Source organism: Solanum lycopersicum, chromosome 2, assembly GCF_036512215.1.
Source record: "Solanum lycopersicum chromosome 2, SLM_r2.1".
NCBI classification, from domain to species: domain Eukaryota; kingdom Viridiplantae; phylum Streptophyta; class Magnoliopsida; order Solanales; family Solanaceae; genus Solanum; species Solanum lycopersicum.
Genome location: NC_090801.1, coordinates 55,859,213 through 55,874,956, shown reverse-complemented (window position 1 = coordinate 55,874,956; position 15,744 = coordinate 55,859,213). Strand labels below are relative to the sequence as shown.

The following is a 15,744-nucleotide window of genomic DNA, read 5'->3' as shown; positions in this document are numbered from 1 at the left end:
AAATAATTCACTCTTAATTAGAGGTTTTAAATTCGAAATTTGAATATGGAGAAAATTTTATTGAGAGTACCATCCCAAATGAGTCTATAATATGATATTCAAATTAGTGAGATCTCTATTATGAGTTTCGAGCACCAAATGACAAATAAATAAAAAATTGAGAATGAGAGAATATATATATATCTTTTTCAATATCACTCAATTAATGTCAAAAATCTCTATGGATGGATGACCATGTTGTAAGATTAGTCAAACATCTCTAAAGAAGACTCCCTACTCTAGCTTCTGTTTTCCAGTTTGTTTCTTATGTTTGTAGGTTATTATTACAGTAGCTTTGGTTTTTTCTGTGTGCTCTATGCATAAAGGTACTTTCCCTCTCTCTCTCCTCAACTTCATTGTCTCATAAATTCTCGAGATTGGCGTCAAGAGAAGGGGACCTCTGTTCTTTCTTTTCATTACTTAATTCTCTACTGGGGTTTTCTGTGTTTTTTTTTTTCACTTCAAAAAAACAACTCTTCCTACTTTGTGATATATATCTGAGAGCAAGAACAAAAAAAAAGGGCATTTAGAAATAGTGGAGGAGAAGGGGTTTTTTGTTTATTAAAAAAAAAGCAATCTTGATGAGTTTGAGAGGAGGCTCTCTTGGAGTAGAGAGCCTACCTGTTGATTCAAGAACCAGTACCATCATTTCTTGTTGATAAAAAGAATCAGGAAAAAAAGAAAGCTAAAGGGTTTTTTTGTTTTTCTTGTTGTTTGTGTAATTGATTTTGTGATTGGGGTTTTTGTAGTAACAAGGAGATGGATAGTAGCAAGTATGTGAGGTATACACCAGAACAAGTGGAGGCTTTGGAGAGGGTTTATGCAGAATGTCCAAAGCCAACTTCTTTGAAGAGGCATCAGCTCATTAGGGAGTGTTCCATTCTTTCTAATATTGACCCTAAACAGATCAAAGTCTGGTTTCAGAACAGAAGGTATAAATCATCATTTTATTATAGAAGTAGTGAGTTTTGTATGCATCTATTTGAAGCTATTTTCAAGAATCTGTTTTTGTTTATTTTTGGTAGAGAGATTGCTAGGAAGTTTGAAAATTTTCCTTTTGCCCTAAATGGGATAGTGTTTTCTTGAAGAAAAAAGTGTTCTTTTTTTCAAATATGTCTGAATGTGAGTTAAACCTTTTCCTTTTCAAGCTTTTCCCCCCCTTTTTGAAATTGGGGTCAGATGATAAAAGGGACTTTTGAATGAATTCTGTCTGTTTGTTCATTTTTTCTCTCTTGTCTTTATGGAAGATAAAGTGTGGAACTGCTGACTCTGAATCACAAGGGGAGCTTTTGCCATTGCATATTACTTTGTTAAAGGGCCTTGTTTTTCACTTTTTGTCAATTTCAGTAAGTCTAGGACTGAATAATTTTGTGCATTTTTGTTTTTGACTATCTGCATCTTTGATATCTATTATATTTATAGAGTGCTAAGTAATTTAGTGCATTTGGTTTGTTTGTCACCATCTGCTTCTGTAACTTCAAATGTTAAACTAATTTAATGAGAAGAAAGATGTGGACAGGTTTGATTCCTTCCTGAAAATGGTGTTCCTTTTCTTGGCCTTCCATATATATGCTTCTACCTTTAATGAAGTAACAATAATTAACTTGATGAAAGAAACATTGATTTTCTCCTCCTGATCAAGTTGCTTTCTTTTGGTCTTACCGTCTTTTTTGGGGTAACTCTTGTGGAATCATTTGCTTTTTCAAAGCTGGTGTCAGTCAATGAGCACCTTCTCAGTGGTGAACCTTTATAATGTACTCACAAATTTTTAGGTTTTGGGAAGCCATGACCTCTATTTTGTTCCGAATATTAGATTACCAAGTTTCTGGAATCTGCTTAGGTGTAAAGGGAAGTAAAGACTGGATCTTGAACATACATTTTTAGGTTAGCCCTCCACTAATATACATTGCCTTAATCAGTACATAAAGGCAGCAGTTTGTAATTCTTAGTGTTATTGAAGTTGAAACTAAAATTAGTTCCAACGAATTCCCGTTCAGATTTGCTTGTTTCTTTCAAGTGAAATGAAAAATAATAAATTGCTAGCTTCTGCCTGATATATATGCATTTGCTAATTATAATATGTTTAGCAATTTCTTGTCCCAACTTACAATAGGTAAATATGCACACTCTATTTAATTTTGTTGCTATGAAGCTAAGGGGATCCTTCTTCTTTTGGCTTCATTCCTCTTTGATACAATTAGAAGCGTAAGTTTGTAACATCAGGCACAATTTCCCCTTTTATTTTTGAATTACTAGTTAAAGACGGAAAATCTCGTCTGATTTGATAGGCTTATTTTCCTAAAAATCTTTTCAGGATCGACTTCATATCTTCAATATCTGAGAAATTGTTTTTAGTACTGGTTGAGATGGCTCATGATGTGAAAGATGCTTTAATGTGATTGACCATTTGTATAAAGCAAATAATTTGTAGATATCCTATAAGAATAACTGGTCCTGAAAATACACTTGGTTGCTAGAGTAGGGTCTTGATTTTATCGTTACCAAATCTTTCTAACTTGTCTTCACTCAGAGAGTGGTAGATATGTGTATGCAGCTATGTTTTCCTCAGTAAATACTTTTCAGTATTTCTTTTGGCAAAATGTCATATTCTATTCACCATTCTCATATGGCAATACTCTGTTTAAGGCATGCTTCATTAGGAGAACATGTATAGCTCAGAAGGGTAAATAGCCTAAATCGGTATTTCCTTTACCTTCTGTAGATGCCGTGAGAAACAGAGAAAGGAGGCATCTCATCTCCAGACTGTTAACAGGAAGCTGACTGCTATGAACAAACTGTTGATGGAAGAAAATGACCGATTGCAGAAGCACGTTTCACATCTTGTGTATGATAATGGCTTCATGCGACAACAGTTGCATACTGTGAGTTCTCTACATGCTTTACAACCTTAGCATTTGGTGGAGATACCAGTGCTATGAGAAAATTGGTTCTCACAGGGATTGATAATTTTTTTTTAAAATCAACAAAATTTGATCTATAGGGGTTTCTGTCACCACACTTCCAATTATTATGTATAAATCTGCTATCTTTTGTTGAAATTGGAACTTTAACTTACAAAGTTGACCTGCTAAAACTTGTACAAGCTGCATTCAATTAAGTCCCTTAATCCTTTCATAGATTGTGTACTACAGTAGATGCCCTATATTGCATGCTTCTTTTTTGTGTAATGAAACTCAAGATGCATTGTAGCAGGTAAACAGTACGACCACGGATACCTGCTGTGAGTCTGTGGTCGTGAGTGGTCAGCAGCAGCAACAAAACCCAATGCCTCAGCATCATCCGCAAAGGGATGCTAACAGCCCAGCTGGGTAATCAGACTTCATCTTTTTATCCATCTGAATTATTATTATTTATGGTTGTGAACAACTAATTTATTTCTTTTTTTCATATCTTCTTTTTGAAGTCTTTTAGCAATAGCTGAAGAGACCCTGACAGAGTTCCTTGGTAAAGCTACGGGAACTGCTGTCGACTGGGTGCAGATGATTGGGATGAAGGTAAGTCTTCTCTTTGATTGTCTAGTTCAAGCCTTTGTATCATTGATTCATTTCATGTGTGTTAATCCCCCTCCCCCTCCCTTTCCGTTATCTGATTTAGCCTGGTCCGGAATCTATTGGCATCGTCGCTGTTTCCCGCAACTGTAATGGTGTTGCAGCACGAGCTTGCGGCCTTGTGAGTCTAGAGCCCATGAAGGTACTTCCTGTTACTCCCTTACTCTTTGATATTAATTTACAGAAAATTGATAGTCTTCCTTGGCGTGTCTTGCGTTAGCCATGTCTTTGAGTTGTAGAAAGTGTTGTTTCAGGTTGCTGAGATCCTTAAAGATCGTCCTTCTTGGTATCGCGATTGCCGTTGCCTTGATATACTGAATGTTATACCAACAGGAAATGGAGGGACTATAGAGCTTATATACCTGCAGGTTTGTGGTGTTTCTGTGCTTAAGTTTGCTTACTTGAGGCAAAGTGAATCTGAGAATTAAGTTGATTCAGCACTCAAGCATTGGTTTATTGCTATGTTACTTCACTAGACTTATGCACCAACTACATTGGCACCGGCTCGTGATTTTTGGACATTGAGATACACTACAAGTTTAGAAGATGGAAGTCTTGTGGTATGTATTAGGCATAATCCAAAAACTTGTATTAGAATTTAGATCTTCCCCAATCCAAGTACTTGTCTCCGCATTAAGCAATGTATGTAACAAGTATTTGTTTGCATTCATGTTTCTGGGCTTTAATTTGCAGATATGTGAAAGATCTTTGACGTCTAACACTGGAGGCCCTGTCGGGCCTCCTGCAACTAGTTCTGTTAGGGCTAAAATGCTTCCAAGTGGTTTCCTCATACGTCCTTGTGAGGGCGGGGGCTCAATCATCCACATTGTAGACCATATTGATCTCGACGTGAGTAAATTTAATTGGTCAAATATTGAGCATTATTTTTACCTTGATTTCTTCTTTCTGAACAAACATTTGGGTGCACAGGCTTGCAGTGTTCCCGAAGTCCTCAGACCACTTTATGAATCGTCCAAGATCCTTGCTCAGAAATTGACAATGGCTGTAAGAAATTTGTTATGTTACTGTCTCGACAACTGGATATTTTTTGAAGTCATCTTACTTTAAGATATCCATGCAGGCCTTCCGATACATAAGGCAGATAGCTCAAGAAACCAGTGGAGAAATTCAATATGCTGGAGGTCGGCAACCTGCTGTTTTGAGGGCATTTAGTCAGAGATTATGCAGGTAAAAACTCAGATGGTTGTTAGAGATAAATGTACTACGTTGTGCTAACAGTCTGAATCAAGCTTTTGAGCACTCATGATTGAAATAGGCAGCAAATCTATATGAATATATCAACTAGGCAACCATTCTCAGTAGTGATGTTCAGATAAAAAAATAGTTGAGCACTCATTATTAAAGATACTAGACCTTCCACTATCAGACAACCAAATGCTTTTGGTTTTAATTTTCTTATATTAGTTCTTGCGTACAAATCTAGCGACTAGTTTGCTGGCTGGAATTTTTCATTCTCAATATTTACTACAGGGGATTCAATAATGCGGTTAGTGGATTTATTGATGATGGTTGGACAATTATGGGTAGTGATGGTGTTGATGATGTAACAATTGCTGTAAACTCATCACCAAGTAAATTCCTTGATGCACAATACAACACCTTGTCAATTCTCCCTACTTTTGGAGGAGTACTGTGTGCACGGGCATCAATGCTTCTTCAGGTATGTTTAAGTTCAAATACTTATAGGACATATTGCTGTAATAGTATCACATAATTCTAAGTGCTTGATGTGGTGTTATTCTTTTTTGCACTTCCCTTTTGTAGGATGTTTGCCCTGCTTTGCTTGTCCGTTTCCTTAGGGAGCACCGTTCGGAGTGGGCTGACTATGGAGTTGATGCTTACTCTTCTGCATCTCTTAAAGCCAGTCCTTATGCTGTCCCTTGTGCCAGACCTGGTGTCTTCCCCAGTAGCCAGGTCATTTTACCGCTTGCTCAGACTGTGGAACATGAGGAGGTAAGTAGGTCATATGCTATATTTTGTGATTGTGACTGTTGCAGACGTTGTCTATGGTCTCTGACTGATCATATAACCGCGGTTTAATCTGAATTTACTATGTACCTAGTTTCTTGAGGTTGTTCGGCTAGAGGGTCATGCTTTCTCTCCAGAGGACATAGCTTTATCGCGGGATATGTATTTGTTACAGGTTGATAGCTCTCCCTTGGTTGAGATTCACTTTGTTCTTTCTGAGGGTTTTAAGTTCTAATGCTCTTGCTATAACAATGCAGCTATGCAGTGGAGTTGAAGAGAATGCCACAGGTGCCTGTGCGCAGCTTGTTTTTGCACATATTGATGAATCTTTTGGTGATGATGCTCCATTGCTTCCATCTGGTTTCTCTGTCATTCCACTGGAGCCTAAATCAGTTAAGTGATGTCTATTTTGTATCCTACAACTTCAACGTGTTATGAATTTCTTTAAGCTTTTTAGACACAAACTTTTTCTGCCTTTCATTTTTTTGAGAATTGTAGATTATTTATGGTGCTTTGAAAAGTTTATTAGCATCTGAAGGTGCAATTTGGTGTTTGAGAAGTCACCTGGCATCCGAAAACTGTCATGGATATGTGGATTAGTTTCTTACCTTATTCTTACAGTTTAGTACTGCTACTCCTTGTGATGCAGGATTCTCCTAGTGCTGCTCGGACTTTAGATTTAGCTTCAACTCTTGAAGCTAGAACTGGTGGGACACGGCCAGCTGGTGAAGTTGAAGGAAGCAGTTACAACCATCGTTCAGTCTTGACAATTGCATTCCAGTTTGCCTTTGAGAATCACTATCGAGAAAATGTAGCTGCTATGGCTCGCCAATATGTACGAAGCATTGTAGGCTCTGTTCAGAGAGTTGCTATGGCTATTGCACCCTCTCGACTCTGCTCTCAGTTGACACCTAAATCCTTCCCTGGTTCACCAGAAGCTGTCACTTTGGCGAGATGGATTTGCAGGAGCTATAAGTAAGGGTTCTAACTTCTAAGGTCTTTGCAGTAATTCATAGTTATCTGAGTTTTGCACCACCAATTAGCAATTCCTGATTTATGCAGATAAATGTTGTTGTGTGAAGCATAGTATAAATGAAAGGTTCTCAATTCACATCCAAAACTGAGGCCACTCTGATTCATTTGCACCCTTGCATTAACCAATGCCGAACGACTCATCCCTTAACTTGCACCCTGATGTACTCGTGGAACACTTTTAACATTTTTCCCAGTTTCTCTTCCTGGTTTTACTGATTCAATGTATTTCAGGAATCATACTGGTGGAGAATTGCTACAGATGGATTCTCAAGCTGCCGGTGATGCTGTTCTGAAGCAACTATGGCATCATACTGATTCAATAATGTGCTGCTCCGTCAAAATGAATGTCAGTAACATCAGCACATGTTGTTTCGACGCTATGCTTTTCTGATAAGAAAGGTTTCTCCACGATTCCTTTTCAAGGGAAATCTGATGATAGCTAAATGGTTTATCTACTTAATGCAGGATTCTGCATTTTTTTCATTTGCAAACCAAGCAGGACTTGACATGCTTGAAACCACTCTAATAGCTCTTCAGGATATAATGCTTGATAAGATCCTAGATGAAGCTGGTCGAAAGGTCCTCCTTTCAGAGTTCCCCAAGATTATGCAGCAGGTTGGATTACCATCTTACTATGTGAATGTTCTAGAATTCTACATTTAATCAAGTCGGATCATCACACGGAGGTTTATGAACACTTGGAAATATGTTATTCAATACTTAAATGAGTTCTAAACATATGCTGCAATGCGTACCTAACCACTCATGTTTCACAAGACTAGGTTTTATTGATTATTAGCAAACAATTTGGTGATTTCTGATACCCTTTGTGCTTGTAGGGCTTTGCTTATCTGCCAGCAGGGCTATGTGTATCGAGCATGGGGAGGCCAGTGTCGTACGAGCAAGCTGTTGCATGGAAGGTCCTTAATGATGACAACTCCAATCACTGCCTAGCTTTCATGTTCACAAACTGGTCTTTTATTTAAGTTCAAAACATATGATCTGCGTAAGGCAGGCTGTGTGGCATTAGCTATCGACTCGTTACTAGCCATTTTGTACTAAACAATGTCTTCTCCCAGTGGCGGAGAGGGGATTCCAGCTCTCGACATAAAGCAAAGCAACCTTTAAACCCCCCGTCAGTCGCCACCTCTGTTTTTAAAGTTTCCCAATGTCAAGAGGATTCAAAAGCATGTATATAATGTATGATTACTTTGTTCTTTTTATGTTATTTGCACAGTATAATTTTTCGACAAAGGGAATTCAGTTGAACCCTTATTTGGTTTTCTTGGATGTATTTGGATAGTTGGTTGGACTGCCAACCATGAATGATTATGTTTTGCCTAAATATGGGGTCCAACTAATACTAATTGGGCTATACTTTTTGTTGGTTGTTAAGTTTCTGCTGTTTTTCATTGGTTTGTTGGAGGCAACATTATTACAAACATCAAGTACCTTTTGTAAAAGTTGTTTCATCAAAATGTCAAACTTAAGTTGGAAAATTGTTGAATTTTAGTAACAATGAAAAGTGTTATTTGGTCAACTTGTTTGTGTTTGATGTGATTTTCTTAACAGACTTGGGAAGAAAATTGGGAAATGTCTACAAGATGCTAGTGTCTTTGTTTTTTCTTTTGAAAAATTATTGCAAGTGGATTCATTTGAGTCTTATCATGCAGAAAGCTGGAATATATGTATTTTTTTCCTTTTAAGTGAGGGTTCCTTGACAAAATGAGATCAATAGTATCTTTAACTACATGAGTAGGTTTAAAATGATGTCTTAATTATACACTTAATGGATTTAGTTTTTCAATTATTTAAGAACTTATCAACTTTGTCTCTTAACTATAAACTTATCAATTTTAGTCCTTTAAGTATTTAAAAATTTATTCAGTTTAGTCTTCGTCTATTTTCTATTTTTAAATACAAATAGCTTAGATTTATATTAATAGAAAGGAACTATTTATGTCATTTGTAAAGTGATATAATAGTTATTTATAAACTTGTTTCGAGTATTTATATATATATATAAATGAAATCTTTGAAAATAACACATGGTAATTCTGTAGGATCATATTCTTTTCTTCACACACAAATAAAATTATGACTAATTTTTTTAAGGAAAAAATACGCGGATAAACAAACTTATACTATTTAATTACTCACTATTGCTATAGTTTGCTATAATTACCACTTGCGACTAACATTATACATTAATTACGTGGGCTGACTTCGAGTTTGTATAATTAGTCATGTTTGTATATGTATAATTCGATAGGATATACAAATAAATATGTATAATATATAGTTTTTAGCCTATATACATATACAATTCATCTCTCTCGCTCGCCTCTCTCCTCCCTCTCTCAATCTCGCTCGCCTCTCTCCTCCCTCTCCCAATCTCTCTTGCCATTTATACAAATGTATATGTATAATATACAGTTATTTACAATTATATACATATACAATTCACATCTCTCCCACTCTATGCCCTCTCTCGCTCGCTTCTCTTGATCTCCCTCGCCTATGTCCTCCCTCTCCCAATCTCTCTTGCCATATATACAATTACATATCTATAATATACAATTATCTAACCAATATACATATACAATTCACCTTTCTCCCACTCTTTTCCCCCTCTCTCTCCCAGTCTCGCTCACCTCTTTTCTCCAAATAACATGTAGCTTCCAATTATAGTTATCAAACTATAGCTATAGAAAGTAATTAATTATTTTTAAGTTGTTATATATGAAAGTTTCTCAATTTTTTTTTATTATAATCAACATTTCAAATTACTCAGATGGTCCTCGATTCATCATTTTTGAAAAAAAAAAAATCTTAAAAATTGAGAAGGCTAGCCATGTCAAAAATACTTTTGGAATATTAACTATTCGAATAGACGATAATGGAAGTTGAATCGGTAACACTATACCTCTTTGAGAATACTAATAAAATCGATCCTCACATTATTTAGCCTTCAACCAAATACAACTTGCTAATTGAAATCAATATTCAACAATACTCCTTTGCTAAAATAGAAATTCAGACAAAAAAATATTTTTTGAACACAAGTTACTATTTTAGGAGTTTTTTTTTTCCCTTTTTGAAAATTCAGACAAAATATTTTTTGAAATAAGCAAATTTTTTAGGTCTTTTTGGGTAATAAGTGTAGTTTTGCAAACTAGAGAGGCTAGACTTGTAAATTATCGAAGAAGCAGAATAAAATCATACCCCATGGTTTATGCAACATAGTTTAACCCCACTGAGAAAAAAATGGAGGAAACAGAGAAAGAATCCATCAAATCTGCATCCGAAGAGATTTCCAGTGAATTCAAAACCCTAATCAACGCTAAGGATTTGGATTCTTTGAAGCAATTGCAAAACCTCATGTAATTCTCTTTTTTCTTTTCTCTTGGAACTCATTTGTTGACGGAAACTTTCCTGAGTAATTTCTACTTTAATACTGTTCCCTAGTATGCATTGAATTAAAGGGTCAATTGGGTTTCTTGAATGCTATTTTGTGGAATGTTTGATGTATTTGAAGTTGTATTAACTTTTCATTCTGTTCAGTTCTTAGGGATTGCCTCATCAGGCCCAAGATTGTTTTTTCCTTGATTTAGATAGAGTGATTGGCTTAATATGGTAATTTAGGATACTATATGAGTTGGGTAGTTCCGAAAAAATGTCTGATTGATAAACCAGCCTTCGATCACATAGAAGAGTTCTAGGTGTTGTTGGGAAGGAACTCTAAAATGGCTTTCTTTTTACTTGATTTTAAATTATGGGGTTCCTTTATTTTTGCTGAGTCAAACCAGTTTGGATAATTAAGATAAGAAGTGTTCAGTTTAAGATGGAAATGAGAGGATATGTTGTATGTGATTGACTGATGGATTTGTGTGTCCTCTTTTTTGGAAACCAGAACGTGAATGCATGTATGAGCTCTAATATTAGTTTCATAACTTAGTTGATGTTAGGATTAAATGATGACATTTACTTTTTAGAATTTACTGACTCGCAGAGCCTCGCCTGATAGCCAATATTTTTTGCTTATGTTTAGCTCTCTTTTGTTTTGTTTAGAGCTAAGTTGGTAGGACTCGGGCGCGGATGTAGAGGTTGGATCCTTCATGATCTAATTTTTGAGATTCGGGGATATGGATATGGGTGCAAGGATTCGCCTAAAACTAATTAAAATATCTAACGATAGAGCTATAATACCTAAATTATGAGATACTATATGGAGAACTTGAGGAGAATCCAGGAGATTAAAGGAAAATGAGTGACATAGAAATTCCTATATAAAAAGGTATTCCATTTCTTGAATTTCACCTTAGTTTTTGTATTGGTTAAAGAAACCATTAGAACTGTTTCCTCATCGATTTTGGTCAAAGTACCCAAAATCGGTTGACCAAATCGGACACGGATCCCACACCCATGTCGTGTCGACAGGGGTGAGGCACCAAAAGTGAAGAGTTTGAGCAATTTAGGTTTAGAGTATGCTGTAATGGAGCTTTCCTTTTTTATCTTTTCATCTTCTTGATGCCAGCAATACAACATCTTACTTCTACCAACAAAATCATGTTTGGGTTTCCAAATTCCTTTGGCACTACATCAGTGAATGTGTAGTGGGTGCGGTAGCATTTCCAAAAGTCAAAGTCTCCTTTGTTGCAAAAAAATAACTTATAATAGTTGTTGAGTCTAGTTGTAAATCAATTGTTTTATATGTAAGCAATTAGACCCGGGTATGGCCAATTCTCTCTCCTTCTATGATTAGCCAAGCTGTTAAAATTAGGATTTGGGAGCTGTATAGTGAATTAATGATACCAATCTTTGAATGCACTTAAGAGTTTAGATTGTCTATTGTATCTGATCTAGGTTAAAGATCATCTGGTCCTTATTTTTACATGCCAAAGCTCTTCGTGCATCAAGAGTTTGGATTATGAAAGTGTCTCTTTGAGATATGTTGGCTAACAATTGCCAAGTCTCGGAACATTCGGTACGCATTGTGAGACTACTTTGGGTTTTGTATATTGAACTTGTAAAATTCCCTCTTTGAGTATGTAAAATTTGTTGCAATTACCCCCAAGGCCTAGCTCGAGTGGCAAAAGGTGGAGGATATGTGGCTTAGGTCGCAGGTTCAAGCCCCGCACCACGCAAAGTGAAGCTTGGTATTTAAGTGGAGAAGGGTAGAGGACAGACCCATTATCCACCGAGTTTAGAAGGCTGTGATTGGTCCAAAGGGTGGGTCACATACGGATTTCTTGGTTATCCAAAAAAAAGAATTGTTCCGATCTATCCATTACAACAACATAAATCATCAAAAAGCTCATATATATCATATGATTGGGGTCTAAACCCCTTAGATCAGAAAGAAAGTTCCATACAGCAGTATCAGAATTTAGCAACCTTGTGATTAAGAATGAGAAAATATATGGGAACCAAAAGATCACCTGCTTAGTGATCTCTTCTAGTGTTCTCATTTGATTGGAGAAATTTCTTTAAGAAATTTCCCTTAAGAAGCTTTATTTCAGTCACTTATCAGGGGAAAAAGAAGAAGAAAAAACGATTCGAGAGAATTTTTGTTAGTGTAAAGTTCACATAAGGAACTCCTAAAAAAGTTGCTTCCTGGAAGATCATAAAGTACCTAATGTCTTGTTTAGGGCTCTGACTTTTGGTTGAGTTTCGGTTGTTTCTCTATGAAGTCACCCATATGCTACATTCAGAACTTGCTCAAAGCGTTTGAAATCATGATTTTTCATCTGAGCACTAATACTGTTATGATTAGAATGTGGTCATAAATATCAGCCCCTTCCTGAACTCTTCGATGCTTCCGCCTCCTTCAAACTTAGCTTTTTCCACCCTTGTGATTGCTTTTTGTCATAATTCTTGGAAGTGTTTTTTTACCATGTGATATATAGGTTCGTTCAGTCATTTTTGTTCATTGTCTTATTGTCATTCTTGGTGCCTTTTTTCATGATTAACTTATGTCTTGTATGCTCAAACTGCAGATTGGGACGGTTGCAGGACAGCAATGCAGTCCTTTCTCACTTCAATGAGTACTCAGAACATTGTTACGCAGAGGTCTCGGCAGATTTCTCTAGAAATACACGTCTCTTAAAATCTATGAAGTCAGACCTTGATTACATATTTCTGAAGTTGAGGTATGATATTTCTTTTCTTCCCTTGTGTTATTCTTTTCTTTCTGAATTTCAATATCAGTTTTCAATATTGTAATGTTACATAGAGATACCCGGGCATTCTTAGACTACTGGCTCTACTCCCAAAATCGGGCAACCTCTTTGTTTAGTGGTTAATCATTTTCTATTACTTCTAAATGTTTGTTTTCCGTTTTCAGGAACATGAAGGCAAAAATCATATCAACGTACCCAGATGCTCTTCCAGACAATACAACTATTCAGGCACTTGATCAAAGGCCTGATCTTGAAATGCCACAATAAGTAAGTTTGGTAATGTAAATGGTGGGGAAATGTTTGGCTTCTTCTATTTCTTCCTTTGCAAGTATGGAAAAGCTGGTTTAGGGTGGATAGTCTCAACTGTTTTTATCTGATAGTTCTGCAGCTGTATACTTCAAGTCGCGTTATGATAAGTTGTGGTCTCTCCTGAACAGTAGTTGTGCTTCGATTTGTGCTTTGCATATACCTTTTCGGGGGCAAGGCATGGATCTGTTTATCGTAAGGATTCTGAGTTTTCGATTAAAACTTTGATTGATGATGACATGAAAGAGAAGATATTTCGTTCTCGGAATGAAAATGTATGCCTTGTTATTATGCTTATGACGTTTTTCTTATGCTTATGACAATTTTAAATACTTGGCAAGAAGATCAACAGGAACCATTAGATTAGGCGATAGATTTTGTTAGTAATCACAAAATTGCTAATTTATTAACTTTACATATTTATAATCTATAGTTGTAAAATTAATTTTGATTACCATTATTTTCTATTGTGGAATTTACAAATGACAAGACACTGAGGTGATGGAGTGACATTATGACTTTGACAATAAGATCTTATTATAGGAAAGTATAAAATTTCGAGACGTATATTGACGTGTATATCAAAACATGTAATATAAATAGCAATCTTTCTTTCTATTTTTATTTGTCATTGATCTTTATTTTCTTTAGTAGTGTGTATATAATCGTATATTGTTACTAATTTTACATATAATAGTAAAATGAATTTTTTTTAAAAATAAAATTTTAAATATAGAATTTACAAAATGACAATTATATAACGAGCGACATATCATAAATTAATGACAAAAGTTTGGCGTTTCTTTTATTTATATTTCCTAAATAATTTCCACACAATTATTTTTTATATATATATATAATATAATGTAAGTTTTGTTGAGATGGTTTGAAAGAATTTCTGGACTATCTCTAGATCCGCCCTGAATTAATACATCTATATATTTTATTCTTTTCCCGCAATTATTTTGTTGTGAGTTCTAGTAAGAGAACTAACATCAATTTTTAGAAAATATAATCATAATTTATAAACTTATGCTAATGCAATTGCATACTGAATTTGTGATTCTTTTTAGTTGTTATTTACTATATTTTTTGGATGTGAGAAATTAAAGTAGATATTTTTATTACAAAATTAATCGGAAAAAGGATCAAAAATACTTCTAACTTATTGAAAATGGTTATAAAATATCTTTCTTTCATCTTTGTCTAAAAATGTCCCCCTTTCACCTTTTAATCTAAAACTACTCTTAACATCAATTTAATTAAATTGAATTCTTTACTAATTAGTTAATTCTTTTATTTATTCTATAAAGTATATTTTAAATTTAGATTCTTGATATTAACTCATCCCAAAATATTTAAAATATTTAAGTCGAAGAAATAAAATAAAATATCTATTGTGTAAAACTAAAAAAAATAAAATCTCAAATTTCTTATTCTTATTAAAATAAAAAAATGGAAAATCTTAAAATTTATGTTCTTTCATTTTTTACATAATAAATTCTTTATTATAATAACAATTAGAGTGACAATGTTTGTGATATTATAATTGCTATTACTGTATAGTTTTTAGATTTGAAACGTAATACTGTATAATATTTCCACGCTAATCCAAAGCAGAAAAAGAAAATAAGAGAAAATATAGTTTGGGACACCAAATTAAATTACTTTATAATTGATGCCACAAGAATGTGTTTTTCTAAATGGTGTCGAAAGTTTTATTATTTAAACTAGTTTTGTTATTTAACAATATCAAAATAAGAGAGGTGAACGGTAATATCTAAAATCACAAGAAATATTAGGAGTCGATTTCCTAAATGGTCACCCAAGTTAAGAGAATTATTTTAAAATATTATTTATGTTTCATTCAGGATCAAAGTATCACTCAACTATCACTATTTTTCTCAAAATATACTTAACACTTTAAAATCATTACTCTCTCCTAGTTGGCAGTAGACTAATATAATTCATTCAACCTAATTAACTAAAATAATAATCATATTATTTTTACTTTATTTTTAACCTACTAAGAATAAATTTTCATACTTGAAATCTTTAATCAAAATCAAACTTTTTATTTTTTATGTTATGAAAAATACATTTTAAAAAATGTACTATAATTTCATTATTTTTGAATACGTTTTTTTATGTTATGAAGAATACATTTTAAAAATGTACTTTAATTTTATTATTTTTAAATACTTCTAAACACATACATTCAAAAAAATATTGGTATACAAATCACTCATTAAAGCTAATTACATCAATTAATCATAAGTTATTTAACAAATCAATAACATCAAAGGTCAATTAACTATTACAATAATATTAATTGTATATTATGCAATTTATGCTTCCGATATTATTTTTTTTGAAAAAAAAAATGAATAACATTATATTTTTTATCCATTAGAAATACTAAATACCTCAAACCTCAAAAGTCTCCTTAAATTCTAGTTGATATGCCTTGTCATTAAATAAAATTTAAAAAAATAATAGACCTATTTAATTCATCAAACTTATGTCTCTACAAAATAAATATATAAATTACATGAGAATTTATGAAGATTATAAGAAAAGTAATTTAGAAAGTCTAGTAACTTTATATATTATCACCAAACAAA

At 34.1% G+C, this 15,744-nt stretch overlaps 2 protein-coding genes across 5 annotated transcripts; both read left to right on the top strand.

Moving 5' to 3' along the window:
- The first annotated feature begins 207 nt into the window (after positions 1 to 207).
- LOC101261876 (homeobox-leucine zipper protein ATHB-14) lies at positions 208 to 8,027 on the top strand. 4 transcript variants are annotated; one of them, XM_010318658.4, is made up of 19 exons: positions 208 to 365; positions 789 to 971; positions 2,762 to 2,921; positions 3,250 to 3,368; positions 3,464 to 3,554; positions 3,655 to 3,750; positions 3,863 to 3,976; positions 4,085 to 4,168; positions 4,302 to 4,457; positions 4,539 to 4,613; positions 4,690 to 4,796; positions 5,100 to 5,289; positions 5,394 to 5,582; positions 5,692 to 5,772; positions 5,855 to 5,989; positions 6,247 to 6,572; positions 6,864 to 6,978; positions 7,098 to 7,247; positions 7,472 to 8,027. In XM_010318658.4, the coding sequence occupies exons 2-19, from the start codon at positions 799 to 801 to the stop codon at positions 7,616 to 7,618; spliced, it is 2,508 nt and encodes an 835-aa protein (XP_010316960.1). In that variant the 5' UTR covers positions 208 to 365; positions 789 to 798; the 3' UTR covers positions 7,619 to 8,027. The 4 variants fall into 4 exon arrangements, with proteins under 4 accessions (XP_010316960.1, XP_069149645.1, XP_004233170.1 ...); XM_069293544.1 differs by having other exon boundaries at positions 221 to 365; positions 3,253 to 3,368; XM_004233122.4 differs by lacking the exon at positions 208 to 365 and having other exon boundaries at positions 379 to 971; positions 3,253 to 3,368.
- Positions 8,028 to 9,788: 1,761 nt separating this feature from the next.
- On the top strand, positions 9,789 to 13,417 carry LOC101262172 (kxDL motif-containing protein LO9-177). The gene is made up of 3 exons (XM_004233123.5): positions 9,789 to 10,015; positions 12,632 to 12,784; positions 12,979 to 13,417. Exons 1-3 carry the CDS (start codon positions 9,900 to 9,902, stop codon positions 13,079 to 13,081), a joined length of 372 nt encoding a protein of 123 aa, XP_004233171.1. The 5' UTR covers positions 9,789 to 9,899; the 3' UTR covers positions 13,082 to 13,417.
- Positions 13,418 to 15,744: the final 2,327 nt, after the last annotated feature.